The sequence below is a fragment of the Heteronotia binoei genome, chromosome 2 (assembly GCF_032191835.1).
Source record: "Heteronotia binoei isolate CCM8104 ecotype False Entrance Well chromosome 2, APGP_CSIRO_Hbin_v1, whole genome shotgun sequence".
Lineage (NCBI taxonomy): Eukaryota > Metazoa > Chordata > Lepidosauria > Squamata > Gekkonidae > Heteronotia > Heteronotia binoei.
In genome coordinates this window covers 173,162,732-173,189,082 of record NC_083224.1, presented here as the reverse complement: position 1 = coordinate 173,189,082, position 26,351 = coordinate 173,162,732, and the positions used below count along the sequence as shown (strand labels likewise).

Genomic DNA, 26,351 nt, shown 5'->3' with positions numbered 1-26,351 from the left:
GGGGATTTTCCAGTCCTGAATTAACAAACCCTAGCTGCAGTATCTTTAAGGGGACTGGTATCCTGCAACCCCTCCCAAGCATGTCTCTAGCATTCCTCCCAAGCACCAATCCCTTCACTCACATGTCGGTAAATTTTTGGCCTGGCTGCGTCACCATCGCTGGGGAGCCATCTAGAAATGGTGGATCTCGGAGAACTCTGTACCTCACTGGTTTGCAGTTGGAACAAAGCGGGCTCTGGGGCATGGAAATCAGGAGGGCGGCATCAATCTCCATCTGCTCATCGAATGTGTAGATCTTCACCCCGGAGACCTTCTTGTTGAGGCTGAGTTTGATGGTGAGAGGGATGTCACAATATGTGTCCATGGGCCCCAGACGTACAGAGTCTCCCTGCTCCGTCAGGATCTCAATGTCCGATAGTGCCCTAGGGGAGTCCGTAGAGAAGTAGGTGGTCCACACCATTAGAGAGTCTGGATAGACGGGATGCAGGAAATGCAGCTCCAAAATGCAGCCAAGTGGCTGGGGGCAAGGGGTGGTCATGCTCACGTTGAAGAGGTTGAACTCAGGGCTCCAGGCCTGCAGGCTGGGCTCACAGGGCTGATCCACATCTGGAGGCCCTGCAGAGGCAACGGGACACAAGACACCTTTTTCGGTATGCAGGAACACTTGCAAGGATTAACAATGAGTCAAAACATAAGGGACAGATTCCCCAAAGAAGAAGAAAAGAACAGGCTTTTATGCCCCACTTTTCTCTACCTGAAGAAGTCTCAAAGTGGCTTACACATTTCCTTCCTTGCCCCACCTTTGTGCAGTAGTGGGGCCGAGAGAGCTCTGAGAGAACTGTGACTGGCCCAAGGTCACTCAGCAGGCTTCATGTAAAACAGTGGGAATCAAATCCATTTCTCCAGATTATAGAGTCTGCTGCTCTTATGTTCCCTGTAAACTGCAGAGTCTTGTGAGCAAAAATTCTACTTTGTGAGCTACTGGTATTAAAGTTGTGAACTACTGGCATTAACGTTGTGACTCGTGAGCCACTGCATAAATTATTGTGTTCTGGGGCCATTTTTCCTGAGCTACGACAAAAATGTGTGAGCTGGAGGCTAAAAATCTCTCACTAACTCAGCTTAGAGGGAACACTGCCGCTACACCACTAGTGTAGCTTTGTCAGAATGCAAAAGGAGAGCCCCTTTCTATGACTGTTCAGGTATTAGGGCAAAAGGGCTGAGAATAAAGTTACCAACTTCCAGGTGGGACTTGGGAGTTCTTCCAGAATTACAACTGACTTACAACTACAGAGATCTCCTAGCAGAAAAACAGCTTCAGAGGGCAGAAAAATGGAATTCTAGAATAATATTGCCACCTCACTGATCTCTCCCCTCCCTCCCCCCGCAAACCCTCCAAGCTCCCCAAGCTCTGCCCTCAAATCTTCAGGAATTTCCAAACCTAGAATCCTAGCTCAGAAACTGTTCTATCCTTAGAAGGTTCCCTCACAGTTAGAACTGGAAGCATTACCTTCTCACTCTAGTAGGCTTAATTACCTTGCCACAGTAACACCGTACAACAAAATCTTATTGGCTACTCAGTGCTGTGAAATCACTCAAAGTTACTGAGATCACTTCAAGTCAAAAGAGAATGGTGGCTGAAGCAACACAAGAGGAAATCTATGTGGACAATGTTGATGCAAACAGGTCCTACCGTTTTCAGCAGCTGTTTTGGAACAGTTTGTGTTAACCATCAAGGCAGAAAATCAACGACCATAGAACAATCTTCTCAACAGTAGTGAATAAATGTATCTGTCCATTAAGTAAGGATGCTACAAAAACTCAAGACTTGCATTTACTTAGGCGTACATTTACCTTTAAGTTCTAAGAAGCATGTAAGATATTCTATCCTGTATGTCAGGGGTGGCCAACGGTAGCTCTCCAGATGTTTTTTGCCTACAACTCCCATCAGCCCCAGCCAGCATGGCCAATGGCTGGGGCTGATGGGAGTTGTAGGCAAAAAAACATCTGGAGAGCTACCGTTGGCCACCCCTGCTGTATGTGAACCAACTCCTGACACACACGCAATCACATTTGCAACCAAGAGCTTGAGAGCACATTTTTGTCTACGTCACTGGTCCAAATACCACCTCAGTCATGGTACTCACTAACAGGGTAATCCTATTATATCCTGCATATGCAACATGAACACACAAGAAGCTGCCTTCTACCAAATCAGACCCTTGGTCCATCAAGGTCAGTGCTGTCTAGTCAGACTGGCAGCAGTTTTCCAGGGTTCCACTTGGAGGTCTTTCACACTCGGTAATCCTGACATATTTCTATCCTTGCGATGTTGACTCTCCCCGCAGTTGAACCTTAACAGGCAACAGCCATATAACTAAGCTTATTATTCTTTGAATCTGTTAAAAACATCTTCATTATTCTGTATGCTAATTTACCAGGGCTTCATTTGTAGCAGGAACTCCTTTGCATATTAAACCACACACCCCTGATGTAGCCAATCCTCCTGAAGCTTACGGTAGACTCTGTACTAAGAACCCTGTACACTCTTGGAGGATTGGCTACATCAGGGATGTGTGGCTTAATATGCAAAAGAGTTCCTGCTACAAAAAAGGCCCTGCTGACACATATATTCACACACACACACACACTAGCTCCAGGTTCCTGTGGTGACCAACATCACTTATCTAAGCATTTGGGAATGAAAATGATAAACCCAAATCCGAAGTCTCAGTATGAAAACTGCAGGAACTGGGAATTCAGGAATTAATTTGAATAGCCCTGCTCATATAATGTTCAGTATGACTTTGTATGTAGCCAGTCCTCCTGGAGCTTACAGTAGACCCTGTACTAAGAGCCCTGTAAGCTCTTGGAGGATTGGCTACATCAGGGGTGTGTGGCCTAATATGCAAAGGAGTTCCTGCTACAAAAAAAGCCCTGTAATTTACTACCTACCCACCCTCTATATGTAAGATATAGACGATTCTGTTTCCATTTCATCCTGTCTGAGGAAGGGTACTTGGCACATGAAAGCTCACACCCTGTATAAAACTTAAAGGTCCCACTGGACTCCAACTTTGTTCTATCGCTTCAGACCAACATGGCTGCCCACCTGGATCCGTTTTCCCTATGGTGAGACTGTTCTGTAATAATGATGATGCGTAAGCTCACCTATAGCCAGTTTTAAATGCAAGTGCTCTGGTTTTAACAGTCTACACATGGGAGCCCGAAAGGCCCTCACTCTTCCATGCAGTATCAAATGCATTTCTTTTTCGTAGAGCCTGCAAAATGGAGCTGTTCCGCCAGGTCTTTGGATGAGGCAGTGGGCATCTATTTATCGATCGGTTGGCCTCCCCACTGCTACTCTGCAACTCTACTGCACTACTGTACTGTGATGCTGAATTGCGGTACTATTTTGTGCTATACCACCTTGCTGTCATGTCCTCTTGCTGAATCACCTTGCTGCTCTTTGATGAATGTTGTAATTGGTTTTATTATGATTTTATTGTGATTTTATTTCTCTTTGCTGTACTCCGCTCCGAGCCCCCAGTGGGGGAATGGGCGAAATATAAATAAGCAAATAATAATAATAAAAAGGGGAATGAAATCCACAAGAACTTCCCCCCATTGATGGAACATATTTAGCCCTATTGTGGGAGAAAGGACAGGGAACTTTACCTACTGCTTCCTCTGGAGTCCAGTAGCCAGAGGAATCGCAGATCCTAGGGGAAGACGCTTCATGTGCATACTGGCTGAACGTCCCATCTTCAGCGCAGTTTCCACAGAGATTTCCTGATTCCCTAAAAAGAGAAAGAGAAGAGGGGGAGAGATACTCTGCCTTCATCGATGCTTCTGCGGAGATTTTATTTATTTCTTAATTTATGGAATTCACAAGGTGCCTCAACAGAGTTTACGGGGCACTACCTTTGTGGGAGCCTTCCTGAGCTTATCAAGTTATTTCAACAGTTGGGGGCTCCACTGGCAAAAACTAAAACATGAAAAACCAGTAAATGAGCACACATTTATTTCAGTAGTGGCAGCACAGGGGAAATTTTGATGGCAGAGTGTAGAACACCAGACCTACAGTTATACATTTCAACACTACAATGAACTAAATCCTGTAGGATCAGGATTGGGATTGTTTCCCCCCACCAGCAGCTGTACAAATAAACCATTTGCTGCCCAGCTCAACTCACACATAAAGCCCCAGGAAAGGTTTTGCCAACTGGCAAACAGCTGGGAGGAATTGCCAGCTCTTCTTCAGCATCTTCTTTGCCTTCTGGAATTCCCGGGTTGGAGGCCAAGTACAGCTTTCCTAAGGTACGCATGTTCAAAGAAACGCCCTCCCATTGAAGCAAGGTACGTGCAGAAGAAGGCAGGGGAGAAGGAATACCACACACACATACACACACACACACACACACACACTGTGCAAGGTCAAAAGTAAGTCTACAAAAGGCATCTGCAGCAGACCGCTGCTCCAGACAAGAAAACTTGTTTTAACCATTAAAAAAAAAAAACCTGTGCATCCTGCTATAACAAAGAGATGTACCGATCCTGACCAAGCTTTTCTATGAACCATACTAAGGAGTTCCTTCCGGAAGCAAATTTTTGATTCCATTGGTGGAGGAAAGTGCTGTCAAGTCACAATTGACATACGGCAACCCTGTAGGGTTTTCTAGACAAAGACCAACAGAGGTGGGTTTTGCCATTGCCTGCTTCTGCACAGCAACCCGACTTCCTCGATGGTCTCCCATCCAAGTACTAACCAGGCCCCGCCCTTCTTAGCTTTACATGTTCTGACAAGATAGAGCTAGGGTTGCATATTCAGTTTTTCTAAAGTGAACCACCCCCCCCCCCCCAAAAAAAGAAAACCTTACCAGTATTTTTCAGGTTTTGTAGAGCAGAATCAGATTAGAGAATCTGATTCGGCTACTGATATAGCTGAACCCAAATAAAAAGCTGATGTTAATTGGATCAATATACCCGAACCCAAAAAATATGGGGTTTACGGGTTTTTGTGCACACCCCCAGATAGAACTAGCCATGTCAGGGCAAAATGCAATGAGTGGGGGGAGTGGTTAAACATAAAACAACTGGATATAGGTATCCTGTCATTCCTCCACTGAAAGATCTGGCCATCTGTTTCTGGGCACAACTCAAAGTGCTGTTTTTTATTTATTTTAGTATACTTTTATCCCACCAGTCTGGTGTAGTGGTTAACAGCAGCGGACTCTAACCTGGAGAACCAGGTTTCATTTCCCACTCCTCCTCTACATGATGCCTCCTGGGTGACCTTGAGTCAGTCACAATTTTCTCAGAGCTGTTCTCTTAAGAGCAGCTCTCTCAGAGCCTTCTTAGCCCCACCTACCTCACAGGGTGTCTTCTGTGGGGAGAGGAAGAGAAGGCAACTATGAGCCGCTTTGAGACTCCTTCAGGTAGTGAAAGGTGGAGCATAAAAACCAACTCTTCTTCCACCTGCCCTCCACAGACCTCATGAAAGTGTCCATCGTTTTGCCGCTCCCCCATTCTAACCTCACAATAATCTTGTAAGGTAGGCTAGGTGGAGATAGAAGTGATTGGCCCATGGTCACCCAGTATGCTTCATGGCCAAGTGCAGTTCTGAAACTGGGCTGCCCAATACAAACATGTCTTCTATGCTCATTCCAAGGCACTGGTGCTAACCTTTAAAGTCCTTCATGACCTGGGACCCTCACATCTGCTTGACCTCCTCCACCTACATGTGCCCACAAGGCAGTTCCAAAGCATCACACCAGGAAGTGTTATGAGTTCCTCCGCTCAGGCCACCGATGCCTGTTTCTGCTGGAGCTTCCCTGTATTTCACAATAGGCTTTCCAAGGACTTGAGAAAGTCCTCACTCATGCAAAGATGTTATAGAAAGCTGAGCTTTTCCAATGTGCTTTTGATAGCTTGTGAGTGAGGATGAGGTGTGTTTCTTTTCTATCTTTCTCTGATTTCACATTTGTTTATTAGCCCAAGATAAAGCTACTTTGAGTGCTGCTGATAAAGAGAAATGTTTTAAAATAAACTAAAATATAAAATACGCATTGTGGGAAAGACAGTGAACAAACAAAAAAAAAAGGCTGGGGACAGTTTGAGAAGATGGCACAGCTACCTTGTTACCGACAGTCTGGGGGCAATTCCACTCCCTCTTATCTCCTTAAGATGAATTAAGTGCAGGCATAAGACATGGCTTTCTACGGAGCTTTTTTTTTTGTAGCAGGAACTCCTTTGCATATTAGGCCACACACCCGATGTAGCCAATCCTCCAAGAGCTTACAGGGCTGTTATTACAGGACCTACTGTAAATTCCAGGATTGGCAACATCAGGGGTGTGTGGCCTAATATGCAAAGGAGTTCCTGCTACAAAAAAAGCCCTGGCTTTCCATACAAGCACTATCATCACTAAGGCAGGTTAGGGATCAGGCAGCAAAGGGTTCAGAGACATCCCTTTCTTATCCCACACTATCACCCCGAGCCACATCCACACAAACGTACACAACTTCTCCTTACCTTTCATAAAGCACCCCACTAATGGGGGGTGACCAGTGTATGGTGAGGGAGTCCTGGCTCTGCCCAATGACAAGGGGTGGCATGGGAATAGGGGTGGGTTTTCTGCCCTGGCTCCACTGCTGATACACCAAATCCAGATAGCAATGCATCCGAGCCACTTGGTTTGGGGTGAAACTGTCTGTGCAGTCATCATCTGTGGGAAAGAAAAGGACAACTCGTGAAACAACTCAAGAACAGGGCTGTATCCAAATCTGGGGGGAGGGGGGAGCAGAATTCTAAGATCCCGCCCTTCATTCTGAATCTCAGAGTGGCTCACAATCTCCTTTACCTTTCCTCCCCCACAACAGACACCATGTGAGGTAGGTAGGGCTGAGAGAGCTCTCCCAGAAGCTGCCCTTTCAAGGACAGCTCTGCAAGAGCTATGGCTGACCCAAGGCCGTTCCAGCAGCTGCAAGTGGTGAAGTGGGGAATCAAACCCGGTTCTCCCAGATAAAGAGTCCACACACTTGACCACTACATCAAACTGGCTCTCAGAACAGAAAGAGTTCTATAACATATATCCCTCATCCACCAGTCTTGAACTCCCCTCAAAATGTATGCACATCACAGAAGGTTCCAGTGTAATGCAACCCCCCAGTGCAGCTGAGGACTGGAAGCTTCTTTGGGGCTCTTTTTTTACATGGGTGAACATCTAATCATATGGGTTCCTGTCTCCAGCCTGAAATGGTACCCCTCAGACAGAAGTGAACCACCTTAGAGAGAGCCAGGCATCTGGCTTTCTGCTCCAGCCCTCACAGGAAAACTGTACAAAACTGAGGTAGGACTTTTGCATATCCTCAGCGGGCTCTGATGAAAGGTGGAGGAAGTGTGAAGGAGCACTCTAGACTGTCCCTCCACTCCAGTCTTGCAATAACTGTATACCAAGTGAGAAAAGCAGGACAAGGCAGGTCTTTTATAAGCTTCCAGAGTCTGGCATTAGCCCATCGCCTCTATCTCCCAGCTTCAGAAGCAAAACATTTCAGGTGGCCAAAGCGAAGGAGTCCTCCTCATCTTTCTAGTACATGTGTATCTCCTCCTCCCTTCCTCCAATAAAAAAGAAGATGATATTGGATTTATACCCCACCCTTCACTCTGAATCTCAGAGCGGCTAACAATCTCCTTTACCTTCCTTCTCCACAACAGACGTGTGAGGTAAGTGAGAAGAGAGCTCTCACAGAAGTTGCCCTTTCAAGGACAGCTCTGTGAGAACTATGGCTGACCCAAGCAAGTGAAGGAGTGGGGAATCAAACCCAGTTCTCCCAGATAAGAGTCCACACACTTAATCACTACACCAAACTGGCTCTCTTTTCTTCCTTCCCTAGTCGTAACAACCATGAGAAGGCTAGCTAGGCTGAGAGAATGTGTGAACTTCTCCTCTATATGTCTCTGGGAGAGAATTATGCTTCTTGGATAGAGATCTGCTAATGGTTCCTGGCCCCAAAGATATCCAGCTATTCTCAACCAGGGCCTTTTCAGTCCTGGCCCCAACCTGGTGGAACTTTGCCAAATACCATCAGGGCCCTGTGGGATCTTATGCAATTCTGCAGGGCCTATAAGGCAGAGATGTTCCACCAGGCTTTCTGTTGAGGACAGCAACAGCTTCCATCCTGGCTGGTACCCTCTCTTTGCTCTCCAGATTTTTTTCTGTTCCTCTTCCCTGCTAGTGAAGAATTGGTCTTAGATTTGCAAGCAATTTCCATGTTTACCTATACACAGAATCATTTGCAAGCACAAGGTTAACGGTGGGCAAGTTCTTCTGTTTCTCCAGCTGAGCTTTCTCGCAAGCAAATGTGACCAAGACCCCTGATACTGGCACCCCCTAACACACTGAAATCATTTAACTCCTTTGAACAAGAAATAACTTAAGTCAACAACCCATGCAATTTGTAAATGAAATGTATGTGAAGCCTTCACCTTTTGATTGCTCAGATTCTCTCATGATTTTCCAGTGTAAAGAGCGACAACCTCAGTTTCATAAACACTATAGCAGATATTCTCAGCACCTCAGGGATGACAACATGGCCTACAGTCACCTGCTGTTGAACTAAGTCAGCTAAGCATCATCCTTTTTTCCCATTCATTACCTGTGTAGCTCATGTAATTGTTGAATGGAGTTCCAGAGAAGTGGGTCTGGCCACAGGTATCATTGGTAGGTTCTGGGTCTCGACAGAGCTTGCTTTTGGGTGTAGGGGCTGTGTCTGCACAAAGGTCTCCAGTCTCCATAGACGGTGTTGTCTCTCTACATGGGTCATCACAGGACTCCCTTTCGTTCACCCCTTTAAAAACATGGTAGAGTCCCAAGACATGTCCTACTTCATGGATCATGGTGTTTGTATGTCCTGGCATACCATAGTATGTTGGATTGAGGACCACTCCTCCTGAAATCAAAAGCAAAATCATTGTCCAGATATATATTATCTAGACAGGGGAATCCAGTATCCTGTGCTAATTTAAATGCTAACATTCATAAGAGGTTGCAACTTGCATGGTCAGCAATCCAGGCAGAGGGAAGGGTTTGCACTGGCTACCTGAAACAGCCCTTCTCAGCCAGCTAACCTTGGATGTTGACTTGTGAGTCAATCCATTATAGGAAGGTCTTATAAAATGAAATGGTAGGAAGGATCCCAGTAAGCTGTGCTCCCAAAGATGGGTCCCAGCAACAAGCTGTGTTCTTTGGTTGGGGAGAAATCACAGCAGATAGCTTCAAAAACAGCATCACAGCATCACAAACTACTCCCAAAAGACAGCTAATCCTTTGGCTGTTGTTTGCAGTTGTGGGCAGTAGCAAAACTTTCTGAGAGGCAATCAGGAGCTATGGACAGTGACACTCCTCCTCACAAAAGAAGTGCATGGGACAAACACCCTGGCCTGGATCCCATGACATTTAAGAACATTTTAATGCCCAAAGTTTCTTAAGGTATGCTGATTTTTGCTAATCCTCCCTTCCACTGACTGCAGATCTTCACTAGGTTGCTACTGAAGGTCTGCTGACCACCATCACCACACCCAGAACAATATTTCAGGAGGCCAAGTGGATCACGCTTAAGTTTCCTTAACGGCATGGTTGGGTCCAGGACTCATTAATTATTGTTTATATTTATACCCTGCTTTTCTTCCAAGTGGGAACCGAAACTGACTTACAACATCATTCTCCTTTCTTCCATTTCGTCTTCAGAAGGTAACCCTGCAAACTGCCATTGAATAGTGGGTATTAAAACCAGGTTTTCCCAAACTTTACCCCAATACTCCCAGGCTCTGGTACCATACCCAGAATAGTGCTCTCAGATGCTGCCACCAGCAGTTCTCTCCAGAAGAAAACTAGCTCTGCACGCACAGATACCACTGTTTTATTCTGGGGAGGGGGGGATTTAAACCTCCCAATGCTTTTTCAAAAAGTTTTCAGATTTTTCTACAAACCTGAGGGGTCTCCTAATTTTGCACAAATATCTGCTGACAGTCTGTGTGGCCCTGAACCACAAATTTAGATATCTGCCAACTGGGGCACTCATGACTATCAGAATATAAGATATGTGCCTCCATCTAAACAAGTACTTTTTGACTGATTCCCATGACCAGGCCACCTGTATTTTCAAGGAAAGTATGTTCCTTTTATATGGTAAAATGGCATGTCTGAGAGTATAATTCACTGAATGGAAATGTCCTTAGTCAACAAACAAAACAGCAAAGAAAACTGAGACAGATTTCCCAGCCAAACCCCAGTCTGAGGCAGGAGGCTCCCTTGCTGAAAGCAAAGGAGAGGAATGGAAGTGAGTGAAGAAAGAAAAACTTGCTAATAGCTAAGGTAATGGGATGTTCGAGCCCAGCAGTAATCCCACTGTGTCAACCACTAGCTGCAAATGGTAGCTCTTCCCGCTTTCAAAGAGAAACATGAAACTCTGTCTGCTGGAGAAAATATGAGCAAGAAAGTGAGGATCAAAAAAAAGAGGAGGCCATGACGTTGTGCCTAATCCCCCTTCTTGAAGACTGACAACTGCCAGTTTGTTTTCAAACCAAGTGAAGACACAAAATTTCCTCTGAGGAGAAAAAGGATCCCTTGTGAAAGTTTCAGCAGATTGCTCAAGGCTAAAAGCATTACTGACACCAAACCAGGATTTTTAGAAAAGTGGAACCAAATGGATTCAGAAACTTCTCTTGCAGGAAAAGATTCAGCAACGTCTCACTATTTCAATTCCTCCATCATTTTGGCTCCCCAAACTTACTACTGTCCTCTACCTTTGGAATTGATATGAATCAGCTTCTGACCCAAATCTTTTGACTGTAAGTGACCTCACTAAGGTTAGGACTTTCACATCTGATATGAACTTTTAGCAGTGTGAACCGCATTCACAAAGGCCTTGTCTTTCAAAACAAAATCTGAGTCTCATAATCATCCTAAGCACCCAAAGGCCAATTATTTGGCATCACCTCAGGAACACGGAATTTACCTCACAGTAATTCAGGCCTTCTCAAAAGCCCAGCAGGCTACAGGTACTTAAGTGAACAATTTACTTCATAAGATGGATTGGTGGCTCTGAATTTTTGAATCCACAAAACTGAAAGTTCATTCTCCATAGTAGGCAAAAACAATGGCCTGATCCAAAAACAAAGGGAAGAAAAATTAAGGGCCCTTCCGTCTCTTAAGAGGAGGTCATGATTTCCACCAATTGCCCCACTTTGTTCATGAGAGCTCCATTTTAAGACATCAGGAACAAGAACCAAGAATATTGATGGCCACTGACCAATGGAAACTCTGTCTATGGCTTCCACTGAACTCTATCTGAGCCTCCAGCAGGTACAGTCGTAGAAAAAACTGTGCACACATTTTCCAAGTCCATGAGGAGAAGAAACATTTTACAGGAAAATCTTAACATCAGGGCCAAGGCCTGGAGTGTTCCTCTAAGCTTGCCTTTCCCTCGTCATTTGAGAACCACGGTCAATCTCCACACAGCACAAGGAGTACAACATCCACAGTAGATGGCAGATAGAGCCCTGTCACAAATTAAACCCTCCTAATATAGAGAGGAGGGGAAGGGGAGGGAGGGGTATAGCAATCATAAAATAATCAACACCTCTTAAGCTAAAGAATTATTCTCCATCATAAGCGTTGGGCTTCTATATTTTTATTTAGGAAAATACTAAATCTATTTGCAGGTCCAGCTGAAAGTTTCTTTCAAGCCAGATGGCTTGTATCATGCAAGCATACTTCCCAGAACAGGCTTACCCAGGTGGCTGAGGGCATCCTTGTCCCAGGGCCAGGTAGCAGCCCCCGCTAGCTCCTCCCGAACAGAGCTGGCAAAGTAGACATTAAGGAAGTGAGTGCTGTTCAGCTGTAGCACCTCCTTGAGCTCCTTCACACTCATGTATGCACTGCAGGGATGGTGAGGTAGAGAGAACAGAGAGGTAAGCAACAATGAAAAGAAGCAAACTGACATTTTAATAGCACAGTGATAGAATATCCTTCACATATGTTTATGCTCAAAAAGTTAATAAAAAGTTGCAGAGGGCAGGTCATATCCATGGCATGCAGAAGGACATCAGGCCTCGCAGCATTTCCATTCTACAAAGGATATCAGAAAGCAGGACTGACCTCAGAAAATAAGGCAGGTCATCATGTTGTGTTCAGCTTCTTGGGACACAAATTGTACAGTTCAAACCTGCTTCCATCCCTGCCCAAACTCACAATCACACACACATACCTACAGTTCAATTCCTCCATTGGGGTCCCCAACCATGTTAAACCTATGGCCAATTTTAGACTTTTAAGGACACATCGACAGATGCTGATCCACATCTGTTACTCAAAGGCACTACTTCAGGGATCACTGTTTTACACCAAAACAAACAATTGCTCATATTAACCATAGTTTAGAACCCACGATATGGTTTGAACTACTGAACATACCACAGGCAAGTTCTAGATGATGCCCCTGAGGTCTTAAGTGCAAATGAATGTGAGGAATGTCTCAAATGGAAATAATTGTTCTTTTATAGTAATATACAAGTTCCACTTGTGAAAATTACACCTGTAATGGCTCCACAGACACAAGAAAGCCATTACTGGGCATTGCCGTCTTCAAGGGATGAAAATGTACACACGTGTTAGCCTTAGATACAGCATAAAGAGAGAAGGCACTCTTGAGGAACCGCAAAACTAATTTCCCAGAAGCAGAAAACATTAGGCAGAAACTCATTCAGCACTCCAGAAATATTCAGGAGACACAAATCTTAAAAATAAACTTGGGTTCTTGACCTATGAGTATGTCTATCTCAGAGAGGAAAAAAACCCTTTCCAAAGCTTTGCAAGCATCCAAATTCCATGGGCTAAAGTCAGTCAAGTTTGCATTGATATTCCCGCGGCTTCTTTAGAGGATACATTTTTTCTCACTGCCGCCTGTGGGTCCCACGACACCAGTAAAAGTGCATTCTCTCTCTCTCTCTAACTCTTCATTATAAATCACTCTTTCATTAAGTCGGCACAAGCAGATTTGCACTGATCCAAAAACATAAAGAGAAGCTCAATATGGATGGGGATGGCCAGGCCAGTCCCCTTAACTCCATTGGAAAAGCAAACTGCCAACTTCCAATAATGAACCTTACCCAACAGGACCAAGCAACAAATAACAGAGACCAAAATAAGTCTGGAATGGACAACACTCTGGGACTCCTTCTTTTGCTGGTGTTTCCACTGGTATTTTCATCTGTCATAAACAAGCATCAGTGCCAATGTTAGACAGAGTCTCTTCCTCAGCAACTCAATGTTATCCCCTTGAGCCTTCCCCCTCTGTAGAAATACTGGGGCTGCGTCAACATGGAGCTGGATACTGTGCTACCGTGGCAACCATCTGCAATTGAATATTTCTGTGTTGACAATTTAGGAAAGGTAAAGGGTTGCCATAGTGTAATGCAGTCCAGGCCTGTTAGCGCACCATTTGGAAGGAAAGGTACACATTTTCTCATCCTGGAAAGGTCTCGCTCAAATCCACACCATTTTTCCATCCAATATCCTTTGCAGGCACCATTTCCCCACCATTATTCCCTGCCACACTATCACAGAGCTCTCTGCAAGCTTTTTTGTTTAAAAAATGGTAATTGCTATTGTGCTGTATCACAATAACATTATAACAATCTATTGCCACGTATCTTTTTCTATTTCAAATGTTAGTTCCTTTGAATTCCCCATTTGCCTTTTCTTTTTAAATGAAGTCAGCATCCCTTTTTGTTAGGAAGATCTAAGGGGAAAGGTGCAGGCTGTTTTTGTTCAGACTGCCAGAAATAGAATGGTGGGGGGGTGGGGGGAGCTGCAAAACATTTAACTGAAGTTTCAAAGATTTTTTTCAAAGAATTTCTCAGAGTGCTTTACACTAGTCAATAACTGAATAGCCGTGGCTGAGTCAAACTTCTCCAGGGAGAACTGTAGCTGGTATCTCAGCCTCATCTCATAAAAGCCTCTGCTAGCCTCTGTCACCCCAAAACTCTCTTCAGGCTTCCTTAGTATTTCTACTGGTAACAGGTTCTTTGCTTGTGGTTGAAAGATGGGTACATGTCATAACATGTTTGTTGCATCCTGACTGTCAAAATTTCCATCTCAGCCACATCACCGTTTCTATCAATTATTTATTTACCATAGTTTATAGCCTGCCTTTCTGCCCAATCATACCACCAACATGGCTTTATGCGCTCATAGATCTCTGTTCAGCTGATCGACACATAAAAACAAAAAGAAGAAAAGTGAGAAAAGTGTATTCTGTCCATAACACTAATTCAGTTAGAATGTTTGGCATGTGACAGAGAAACAATGTGGTTTAACATATGCTGTGGCGTTCTCTTTCAAACTGAAAGGGAAATAATTTTCCTATGATTTTTGAGCTTTAAAAATTGTCTGTAATCATGTGTGTTCTCTGTGTTCCACTTCTGTGCAACTCAAACACTCACAGAGACTTCTGCTTTCATTCTTACTTCAGGGCTCTGTCATCAATACAGCCGTTTCAATGAGCCTCTCTTGCAGAGAAATGAGAGAGAATGTAAAGGAAAGAAAAAGGCAGGCAGTAGAAAGAATCATAGGAAAGGGAGAGGAAAGGGAGAGAGGTTCTCCTAAAGTCCACTGGATAGGTACTAGTGATGGCAGGAGGGGTGTACTGGAATTTAACAGGCTAAATGTTGGCTAAATGCTTGCAAAACTATGAAGATTCTGGATCAGCTGAAGAGGTCCATTGCTGGCAAGGCCAATCAAAAGGGGGGGGGGGGGGAGGAAGGAGAGCCATTTGGTCTAGATCTCAAATTTAATTTGTTGGCCTTTGATGACTTTTACAACTTGTTTTTATACACATCATGCATCATCTTCATATGACCAAGGGTCTCAAAAGCTGGAAATAGCCCAGAACTCTCTAGGCTTCTGAGAGGGGCCTATCGGCAGGGTGCCTTTCATTCTCACAAATGTCTCTGGGAAAATATCAGAGAACTACTTTTCTCCTGCAGATGATGAACCTCGAACCCAAATACCCATGACAGTCTCACGGCCAAGACTACAGAGTTCAAGGTGATGAAACAAGGCCTAGCTGCTTTACTACCCACTTCAGACTACTCTCCCTTTGACCATTTTTTTGTGGAACTAGGCTATAAGACAGTTTAATTATTGAAGATGACACGGGGGGAGGAACCTTTCCAGCGAGGAGGCCTCAAATGCATTAATTTAGAAACAAATTACACCAAGGAAACCACAAAAGATAAAATGTCTTTGGGGTAGGGTTGCCAAGTCCAATTCAAGAAATATCTGGGAACTTTGGGGGTGGAGCCAGGAGAATTTGGGGGTGGAGCTAGGAGCAAGGGTGTGACAAGCATCACTGAACCCCAACGGGAGTTTTGGCCATCGCATTTCAAGGGACGGCACACCTTTTTAAATGTCTTCCTTCCCTCCACCCTCCCCTTCTCTGATTTCACCTCAGAGGCGGAGTGGAGCACGCGATGCCGCTGCGCTGCTGCCGCCTCTTCTCCGCTTCACCGTAACTGCTCCTCTGAGATGGGGCGGCTCGCCACGCTCCTTGGCGCTGTTTCCCCCCCCCCCCCCGCTTCCGTTTTTTTGGAGAGCGGGGGAAGAGGCTGTAAATCCTGGGGTCCCCCGCCAGGGCAGGAAGGTTGGGAAGCCTACTTTGGGGGCAAGCAGAACAGTGCAAATCATACCTACCCATATTGCCACATGTTTGCCCCTTCTGTCTTTCAACATCAAGAGACATCTTGGAGCAGAGAAAGACTGCGGCCCCCTCCCTAATAAAACACTCACACTCACCACTGCAATCCTATCAATGCTTCTGAAATACAGAAATGGGGATCTGCATTCTGAAATGGTGTTTAGATTTATTTGGCAACTGTTTTCCTAATGCAAGACAGAAGACTGGGGTAAGATTTTCATGAAGGATGGCAAAGTGGCTTAGCAGGGTGCCTGCCCAGATAAGAGGATGAAGTCACCCCATGATTTTTAATTCCATTAGAATTTTTTTAAAAAGCCCACATGATTGTAATCCTTACACTTGTTGCCAGGCTGGGTGGGGAGCTTCTCCTGATGGAAGGCAGCAATTCCAGATGCACCGTGCACAGCTGGGAAGGTCTTCCTAGCAGTGCAAACATCTGTCAGTAGTATCTAGTACATTGCTTTTGTCAAAATCAAGATTTGATGAGGAGATAAGTCCCGTCTTCCTGGCTCCCCCCTCCCACCCACCAGGGACTGTCAGGGGTGGGTGGAGCCATCCCCCTTGGGCCTGGACTTCTGGGAAGAAGGAGGAGGCAAAATGGCAACTGTTGCTGGTGCAAGCTTTATTTTTGGGGGGAACTGTGCTTTTGTACAGAAGGGGTTTTGGAAAGTGTGCTTTTGTACAATGTGGGGAAAATGTTTAGTGTTTTTTGCAGCTGTATTTTAAGAGTAGAAATCACAAATTCCTGCCTCACAGACAGAGCAAATGTTTGCAGGGACTTAGAGCAACAGGAGTTCTCTCTTCCTGCTTGCCCCACAGAGGGCCACAGACATTCTAAGACATGGTGTGTGCTGAGAGAAAGACAGAGGGTGTGTGTGTGAGATACCCTTTGCCCCTTCAGCCAGCCATAGAATGCTTCGGATCCATTTAAAATACACAGTTACACACAGGTTCCTTCAGGATTTTAGCACTTCCCAGGAAAAAAACCCTCCAGCTTCCTAAAGCAGGACAGATAGAGAGAAACTGCAGAGATAGCAAAGTTTTAAGCTGGCTTTCCCATACATTCCTCTGAAACTGGAATGGAGAGGCTTTTATACAGACACCCCCCTTCCCTCCAAAAGAGGGAGAGACCCCCGGCTCTTCTCCCTCTCATAGAGCAGGAAGTTTTTAGCATGCAAAAAGTTTTAAGCCATAAAGCAAAAGCTAGCTGCAAGCTTACCAAGCAGACCATTTCCCCCATCTTTTTTTCTAAAAGAAAGCGAATTCCTTTTCAGCAATGTGTATTCCCCACCAGATGCCCTGCTTACTGACTGCTAGAGTTTCAACACAGTGCGCCAGGCTGAGGAGGAGGGACTAGATAAGCGGGGCTCCAATCAAGGTAGCTTACCAGACAGAATTTACCCCGTCTGAAATGGAGGTTTTAGCCAATTAGAAAGCAGGGAATCATGTGGATCTTTTCAGCCAATGGCTGCTGCACCTTTCAACCAGCATTTCTAATGCTGAAGAGGAATCCCCCCACCCTCCCACCCCGTTTGCTACCATCTCTGATTTGTTAAAATAAAAAAAACACACACACACTTTAGAAATAATAGTAAGACACTGGATTTATATTTTGCCCACCACACAGAGTCTCAGAGCGGCTCACAGTTTCCAATAGCTTCCTCCCCCACAATAAACACTCTGTGAGGCAGGTGGGTGTAAGAGAGCCCTCCTAAAAGCTGCCCTTTCAAGGACAAGCTCTGTGATAGCCACGACAGCCCTGACAGGTAGGCTTAGGTGAGAGACATGATTCATGTTGGGCTACCGTGTGACACCTCTAGACATGCCTCTGGGGGAGGAAAACCTTGTGGTATTGTTTTTAGGGTGCTGGGGGGTACCCCCAAACCTGAAAACCCACAGTTTTGTAGGGCTTAATGAAAAACAGCATGTTTTTAAATTTCTGTAGGAAAACTTTTTGGGCCCAGACCCTGCAAGATAGACCTAGGTGCACCCGGTCTTCTCAGGAGTGTCCCAGAAACATTTAAGCGTGCCAATGAATCTGCAGACCCCGGAAAAAATGGAAGAGGAAAGTGTTCAGCTCTTCTGTTGCTGTTGGGTTCTGTGCATAGAAGAAGCAGTTGATGAAGAAATAGTCCCGGGATATTTTAAATGAGATTTATTATACCCCTGGCTGGGTGAGGCTGGGAGCTTGGGGGGCATCGAAGCACTCTTTCAGGCCGTCACTAAGAGGGGGCATAGATTGGGCAGAAGAGAGGTAAAAGAGTGGCTGAATGATCAAGATGCTTATGCTCTGCATAAACAAGCCAGGGTGCATTTCAAAAGAAACAAGGTAATTGTGGGTGATTTTGATGAACAGTGGCAAAGGGACCCCGTCGACATGATGCAGTATTCCAGTTACAACAGGGGCTACAAATACATTCTAACGATGATAGACATCCTGTCTAAATATGCATGGGCTGTGCCTCTAAAAGATAAAGGAGGAGCAGAGGTAGCATCCGCTTTTAAAAGCATTTTTAGGGGGTCGGGGAGGGTCCCTCAGAAGCTACGAACAAACAGGGGCAAAGAGTTTCTCAATAAAAAAAATGGCTGCCCTGTTAAAACAACACAGAGTTCACCATTTTGTCACCAACAATGAAGTTAAGGCCTCTATGGTGGAGAGATTTAACATAACTTTAAAGACCAAGATGTGGTGGTATTTTACGGCCAATAGCACTCTTAAGTATACGGATGTGTTGCAGAATCTGGTCAAAAGCTATAACCACAGCTACCACAAAGCTATTCAGGCACGGCCTGTCAATGTCAAGTGCCTACTGTGTGGAGTCATGTGTATAGTGTGGTCCTGGGGGCCCCCCAAAAAGAAACAAGAGCTCTCTTTAGAAAAGGGGACCATGTGAGGGTCTCTAGAACAAAGGGAACTTTTGAAAAAGGTTATGAACAGAATTTCACTGAAGAAATCTTTATTATATAAGAGGTGGGTGGAAGGGGCAAGAGGCCTATGTACCACCTGGTAGATTTTGATGGTGAATCGATCCTGGGGGGGGGGTTTACCTGGAGGAGTTGCAAAAAGTAACTCACTGGAAAGACAGAACATACAAAATAGAGAAAATTATAAAAACCCGGACAAACAAGAAACAGAAGCAGTTCTTAGTGAAGTGGTGGGGGTGGCCACCCAAAAGCACAAGGAATTCGGCCAAGTGATCTCTACGTGGATGGGGAGCACACCTGCATTGAGAAAAGTCTGCATATCGAGGTCCCACCCCTATCAGCCCTCACAGGATCTGCACCTCTAGAGTTCTGCATAGCTGGTAATGGAGAAGATTACCTTGATTTACACAATACTCTCCTCTATGTGAAATTACTCGAGAAGACAGTGCCGACTTCCCAGCTAATGCCAGAGTGGCGCTGGTGAACTACCCGATCGCATCCATCTTCAGTCAACTGGACGTGACCATCAGCGATCATCTGATCAGTCAGAGCAATAATTGCTACCCCTATAGGGCAATGATTGAAACCCTGCTCAACTACAGCGGGGAAACCCTAGCCACGCAATTTTCAGCTGGTGGTTTTTATAAGGATACGGCGGGACAACACGAGTCCACCATCCTAGCAAATCCCCTCAACAAAGGGTTTGCCAAGAGAGCAGAACTAACGACCGAGAGCAGGGTGATAGACTTTTTAGGTCATCTCCATGCAGACCTATTTTTTCAAGAAAAACTGCTACTAAATGGAGTGGATGTGAAAATCAAACTAACCCGCAGCAGTGACACCTTCTGCTTGATAAGCGGTGTGGAAGATGGGACACGCTTTAAGCTTCAGAGGGATTCAGCCTCTCTCTTTGTGAAAAAAGTGAGGGTATCCCCAGGTGCCCGTCTGGCCCATGCTGAGGCACTGTTGACCTCCACTGCAAAATACCCTGTGGATCATGTCAGCATGAAAGCGTTCAGTATCTCAGCAGGCGCCCATGTAAGTAACCAAGACAACTTGTTTTTGGGTCAGCTCCCCAAAATGGTGGTCATGGGTCCGGTGGACAACGAAGTTTTCAGCAGCAATTTCATCAAAAACCCTTTCCACTTTAAAGATTACAACATTAACTTTGCAGCCTTATATGTGGATGGGGAGCAGATCCCCCCCCCCCAAGCCCTTCCAGCCCGACTTTGGTGTGGGGAACAACGTGAGAGAATACATGAGCTTGGTGCAAACGACGGCGAAGCATCTTCAGGATAGACCCCTCCTAACAGATCGTGACGAGTATCGGAACGGGTACACTCTGTTTGCCTTTGACCTCTCTCCCAATCAGGCGTGTGCTGACCACTACTCCCTGATCAAAACGGGGAACCTGAGAGCTGAAATACGCTTTGTGGCAGCACTTCCCCAATTTGATCATGTATGGGATGTTTGACAACGTCATTGAGATCAACTAAAACCGCAACGTGCTCTTTGACTACATGTAACATGGATACGGTCCAGCTAACATGTGCCTGACTAGACAATCCTCACCCGAAAAAGCTTCTTGGGCATCTTCCCCAGCGATCAGCTCCCTGCAAAAAGAACTCTAACAAGACCCTTTTCCACTGGAGGAGGCTCCAAGGACCCACATCCACAATATGCGGTCACCACTGTCTGTTTTTTCTGTACCACTGATGTAGGGGTGCCCCCTTTGACAGCGTCGTGAAGATGTGTTCCCCCAACCCCTACCCGTGCTCAATCCTGTGTTTCTAGCAACCCCTAATAAAAGCTATTGAAATCTTAACGCGTCTTTCTTCCAAAAAAACAGAGACAACGGTTTGATTTTTAAAAATTTATTCTTCATTAGTCAACCACCTTGATACTCTTGGTTTTTTTTCTTTTAGAAGAAATAAGGAGGGTGAAACATTTTGTTTTTTAGAAGAAATTACAGGCGTGCGCTTTAAAACTGGAGACGGAGGGCTTTTCAGGTCTTCCAACATTTTTCTGGCAGCGGGGGTGCCAGCCGCTGAAGAGGGGACACTGAGTTTGGCCAGGGCCCTCATAAACACACCCATGCCTTTAGGCTGGGAGACAGAAGAGGGAGGCCTAGTCTGAGTAATAGCCTTCACCAAGTCCAACAGGTGCTTCCAGCAACTGGCGCCCCTCTGTAAAGAAAAGTTTCTTTGTTTTGGTTAATTTTCTTTAGCAGCACATGGGCATTGTTTCTGTATCTCGAGGGTATATTCTCTAGCACCTCTTCAAAAACGATCGGATTTTTTTCATCGGTGCCCACTGCTAATGCGGATTGGGGGAGATATAGATTCAACTTTGTTTTCTCTTCTTCCCCCATTCTGATGTCGGTTAGATATTTCTGAAGGAGAGAACCGTAGAGTTTGGCCTTATCGTATTCTGTCAAGTCCCCGAATTCTAGAACGGCTTTCATTTCCCTGTCTAGAAAGTGTACAGCCGTGTGCCTGATGGGCTTTACCTCCAGGGGCCGTGGGTGAGATAGGCATTCTAATTGCTGGGTAAGCGCCAGGTACATCTTCTCCGCATGCTCCATCAGGAAGGGGTTAGAAAATTGGTAATCAGGGGCAATGCAAAACCCAGCAGAGAGCCTATAAAGTCACCCTGTTGTCTCACCAGCTTCTTCTTCCTTGTAAGAGGGATCTTAGAGCTGCTAAGAGATTTAATGACGGACCTTTTTTTTTTTGCAGGATTGTTTTCTGTCGTGGAGAGAGGGGTATGACACCTTTCAGCGCGTTTAGAGATATCTCCACAATGGCCTTGATAAGGTCGTTGGGAGCAGCAGCCAAAATAGCCTTCTTCAGGCAAGGGAGAGATTTGGAGACTAGTTTCAAAAGAGCCCGTTTCTTCTTAAACATGCTGACATGCTTCCACAGTGTTGGGCAGGCTCTCCTTAAAAACCCCAGGGAGTCGAGTGTCAGCGCCTTTTAATTCCCCCCTGCAGTAGCACATGGGGAGGTCAGGGGGGAACAGGTCTGTACAAAGTCTGTAAAAGTCCAGCATGGTTGCGTTTAAATCCACCACCAGGTACCCGAAGGGCTTTGATGTGGCATCTTCATAAGCCTCCATAAAAAAAGGCAGCTTTCCCAGAGTACATCTGCCTGGCCAGAGTTGCTATTTGTAATTTATCTCTGGGGTTTTTAAATAACACCATGTACTTTCTGTGATGGACATATTTAGCAAAAGCACTTTTGATTTCCCCACTACCAGAAGCACAGGTCATCAGATCGTCCACAACAACCAGGTTTATTTTATTAGGAGGTAACAGTTCATCATCATTCAAGTTGGACGACAAACCCTCTACAAATTTTATAAAAGCATAGCGTTTGAGCAATTCCTCATACAATGGTTGCCAGCATGAATAAAACCACACAATATTTTCAGGCATTAGAGAAAGCATAGATTTTGCATTCAAGAGTAATTTTTTTAATAAAATAACTTTTCCCACAATTGCTGGGACCTGCCAGGATGGCTGAGAAAGGGTGACACCATCCATTTCAGTACCTGTAGGGCAAACTCTTAAAATCCTCCCTGAGGACCCGTTTGTCGTAAACCACCTTCTGAGTTTTTTAAAGAAATTTTGTTCTAATGACAAATTTCTGTTTGTCTCTGACGATGCCCAGGTGACTCACCGTGATCTTGCCCGGCTCAGAGTCGGAAACGTGTGTAAAAACCAAATCCTTCAAACTGTCAAAATGGATCTTTTCTCTGTTAGCGGCATTCAGAGTAACACCCTTTACTTTCAGACACACTTCCCCTCCTGACAGCTTGTATCCATAAGTCTTAGGACTCGCTGAAACAAAATGTCATATACTGCCCCGCGGGAACCTCCCTCGTCATCTGACCTAGATAATCTCCCATAGGTGGGCTCGAGTCACCAGGGCGGCTCACAAAGATCATGGAATCGGTATCTGAGTATAAGCACCTCTCTCCTAAACTTTCAAAGAGATCATGGAGTTCCAATCGCGCATAAGCGGTGGTGAAAGCCGCTATGTACACATTAGTGTAACCGGGAGATGTGAAACGTTCCTTAGCGTGTTTCCAAGACATGCAGGCGGCATCCTCACTGATAAAACTGCTCATGGCAGCCTTGTAATTGTTTGAAAATAGCAACTCAAAATAACAGTCTGGATCTCTCACAATTTCAGTGGTTGGCAAGTTTGTTTTCTGTGCAAATTTACCCCACAGAGAATTGAGAAACAGTTTAGCAATCTGACACTTTGCGGGGTTGGGGTGGATATGCTCGGGGCAGAGGAGGATCCCCTCCTTTTTATAAAATCTGCAATGTATTTCTCTTTATCATCCTCTGTCACACACCAGTCGGGGTAGTCTGAAGATTCCTGTTTCTGTCTGAGATGTCTTTTAATGTATTTTGAAAACAACTGATTGGATTTGTCCTTGAAATGTCAGACCTCAAAGATTTCACAATCTGATAACCTTTCTCCACAGCCCTCTGCAATTCTGCTGTAACCCACGTGCCCACTAGAAACCTCTCCTCTTTGGTATGGGTACAGGTTTCCTGCTGTTTTGTTTCGGCACAGGCCCTGCACAGTGTAAAAAGCAGCTTCCCGTCCACCTTGGAAGGCAACACCAGGTAGAAAAGCCCTCTTGGGGGATAGACTTTGATCTTAGCCAATCCAAAATATCCTATCAGAAGTGCAAAATTATTCTGGATGATCTCGGGGTGGCCTAGAGGGTATGTTTTCCTAGCATTCACAAAGGGGTACAGGCTGGTGAAATCATAGTAGTGGATCTCCTCCCCTTCCACCGCTTTGTAGTAGAGGGTAATGGCATTAGTGCACCCCTGAAATAGGGCATCTCTAGGAACCAGAGGTTTGGAAAACTGAGCTGATTTAAAATAGGCTTTCACAAACTCATTTGAGTTTTTTAAGTGATTCCACTCATGTTCCCAGATGCTCCTCACTTCAAATCCCATTCTTTTAAGGTCATTACTCCTCTGCCTGGTGGCACAATAAAGGTATTGAAATGGTTCCCCAGTTGCCTTGTTGATTTTGAAAGGATCATAGCATTGGGTGCAGCCGTGCCAGAAGTATCCGTTAAATTCAAAGGCCGTTCTTTTACCATCCACCACCGCATACCCATCTAGGGAATACTTCCCCACCTTAAATTCACCCCCCTTCAGTGCATGGCAAATTTGGATCTTTTCAGAGTGCTCTAAGTAGCAGAACCACTGAATTGAAGAAGATGAAAACCTCTTGGTTTGCCTGTCATAACCATCGGGAAGGGCAATGGCCACAGAGAGAGGCTGCAGAAAATTAAACCTGTACATGGCTAAACAGACCCCCGCTAGGATGAGATATTGCAGGGGATCTATGGAGAGAGTGTCCTAAGATGTCATGTTCATAAGCTCAGAACGGTACAGAGTACAAACTTGTTCCAAAATGTTCACATCTTGCTGGTAATAAAAAGCTAGTTTTTTTTGGAGATCAAAGATATTAAAATGATTTTCCTCATGCCATTTTAAGAAATCCTCCCTTTCTTTGGGCATCATCTGGTCTACCCCGTAGTATCTGGCCTCTGGTAATGGTCCCACATAAGACTGATTTTCCTCTGTGTTGAAAAAATGAGGAAAATACCCCTTACTCTGGGCAAACCCGAGAGCTTTCAGCAGCTTAGAGACGGCCATGGGGAGATGGTTCAAAGAGACAATGAACTTTATGTCCAGGCTTTTAATACTCAACACACATCAGCTTCCGCCCTATGGCAACTAGCTCGGGATCCATCCGTTCTTCAATCAGCTGTTTAACAATAAAAGTAAGACTCATAGGCCTTGGAGTTATGGGCAATAAAGGTAATTTCTCTAAACTGCTTCTTGGAAGTAATTGTTTTCAGAAACTCATACACACGCGTTTCACCCATAAATTCCCAACTTTGACTGGCTATGCGCCATTCTTTGTCTTGGTCAAAAGCTTTAGCAAAAACGTAGTTGGGCTTGTGCTCCCCACCATCTTGAGTGCATTCAAAATCATAAAATATGTATTTTGCTGAAACAGGCGGCTCTTTCAGAAGCTCTAAGTAACACAGGTCATGAAAATCCTCACCTTCCTCCAGCACCCCACCACATTGTCTACAGACCCTCCCCCTGCACTCTTTATATTGGTGGTTCATGTCGACATAAGACCTGCATTACACCAAACCCTGGAGGGACAGGAAATTTCATCCTTGGCTGCCAACTCCTCGTTTTAAGCAAAATTCGCTGCTACAGTAGAAACAGCAGTCGGGGGAGTACCGCTGATGTTTTTACATTCAGAGGTCCCACACATTCTGCAAAATAAAGAACAATCATGCTTGTGGTGGTCCAGGGTGTGACAGTGCTTACAGAAATCCCAATATCCCATGAACCCCTGAACATTCAATACGCCTAAATAATGATCTTGATACAAAAGCATAAAATGGGTCTCAGGATATTTCAGGGACTGCGTTTTAAATATGCTCCACCCCTTTTCTGAACACACTACCACCTGGATGTTCACTTTTAAATGCTCCTCAACAAATGAAATGTCATTGAGACCCACTTGTTTCTGATCAGACCACTTCAGTTCGGTGTGTAATTTCTTAGCAGCCTCTAAGACGTCTGCATTAGTAGGACTCTCTGCTCTTTTCATAACACCCACTAGCCCTGTTGCAAAACAAAGGTTGTTGTCATAATAGGAATAATCTACCAAAAACCTGCGTTTTTTGTCAACGATTAAACTGTAAGGAATAGACTTGATTTTACGGCGTGCACCACAACCACCTCTGGGAAGTTTGGCTATGGTCACGATTAAACGCAGAGTATCGTTGCTCAGAACCTTTGGAGCATATTAACTACAAAATCCAGAAAATCAGAAGCAATTAGCTGATTTTTTCTTTTTTTAAATGAAAAGAGCGGATTTTGTAGTTCCCCACCCTCAAGCCTCAATTGAACATAATCACCCTCCTCTATGCGTCTGTTTATCTCATCCAAAACCTCCTGAAGCCCATGTGTTAACACGTCAATGGCCTGAGCAAAGGAACGCATGTTCTAAATTGACAAATCGGAACTCCTCGCTGATTACCAGGGATCTGAATCTATCATAGGGTCTTTGCCACCCTCTGACACACTCCACGTAGACTTTTGGAGGTGGTGGGGAGGCTGCTACCGTCTCCTCCCCTCCCCACCACCACCCGTCAGAGCAAGCAGAGACTTCTGGAGGTGGTGGGGAGGCTGCTTCCAACTCCTCCTCCTCCTCTCCCCTCACTCCATCAGAGTTAACAGAGCCTTCTGGAGGTGGTGGGGAGGTGTTTAGTGCCTCAGTGGCATTCTCTGGCAGAACCGCCCCCCCACCACCACCACCCTGCACGCCGGGGACCCCGTGCTTAGATTTTTCATTCATTTAGGGAACACAATTCTCAACAAATTGGTTGTAGTTCCGGTATTTTGCATCCAAAATAAATTTTTCAGTTTCCATCATGAGGATGTGTTTTCTTAATTCAATACTCTCTCGGTCTATCACGCTCTCGTGGTTATTTATCTCCATCATGAACTCAGAGATCACTTGGCCAAATTCCTTGTGCTTTTTCGGATCAGGACCCTCCCAGGCACGGTCTGGAAAAGGACACTTCTGGGGGTTGTGGTTG

The 26,351-nt window shown here is 45.1% G+C and overlaps 1 protein-coding gene across 2 annotated transcripts in view; it reads right to left on the bottom strand.

The window, feature by feature from the left end:
• Nucleotides 1-26,351, bottom strand: part of PAPPA2 (pappalysin 2) — a 159,617-nt gene that overhangs the window by 77,322 nt on the left and 55,944 nt on the right. For both annotated transcript variants that reach the window (XM_060232479.1, XM_060232480.1), the window contains exons 3-7: nucleotides 11,795-11,940; nucleotides 8,658-8,951; nucleotides 6,535-6,727; nucleotides 3,679-3,800; nucleotides 123-615 (exon numbers count right to left, since the gene is read on the bottom strand). In XM_060232479.1, coding sequence (XP_060088462.1) covers nucleotides 123-615; nucleotides 3,679-3,800; nucleotides 6,535-6,727; nucleotides 8,658-8,951; nucleotides 11,795-11,940 — 1,248 coding nt within the window. The remainder of the gene's footprint in view (nucleotides 1-122; nucleotides 616-3,678; nucleotides 3,801-6,534; nucleotides 6,728-8,657; nucleotides 8,952-11,794; nucleotides 11,941-26,351) is intronic.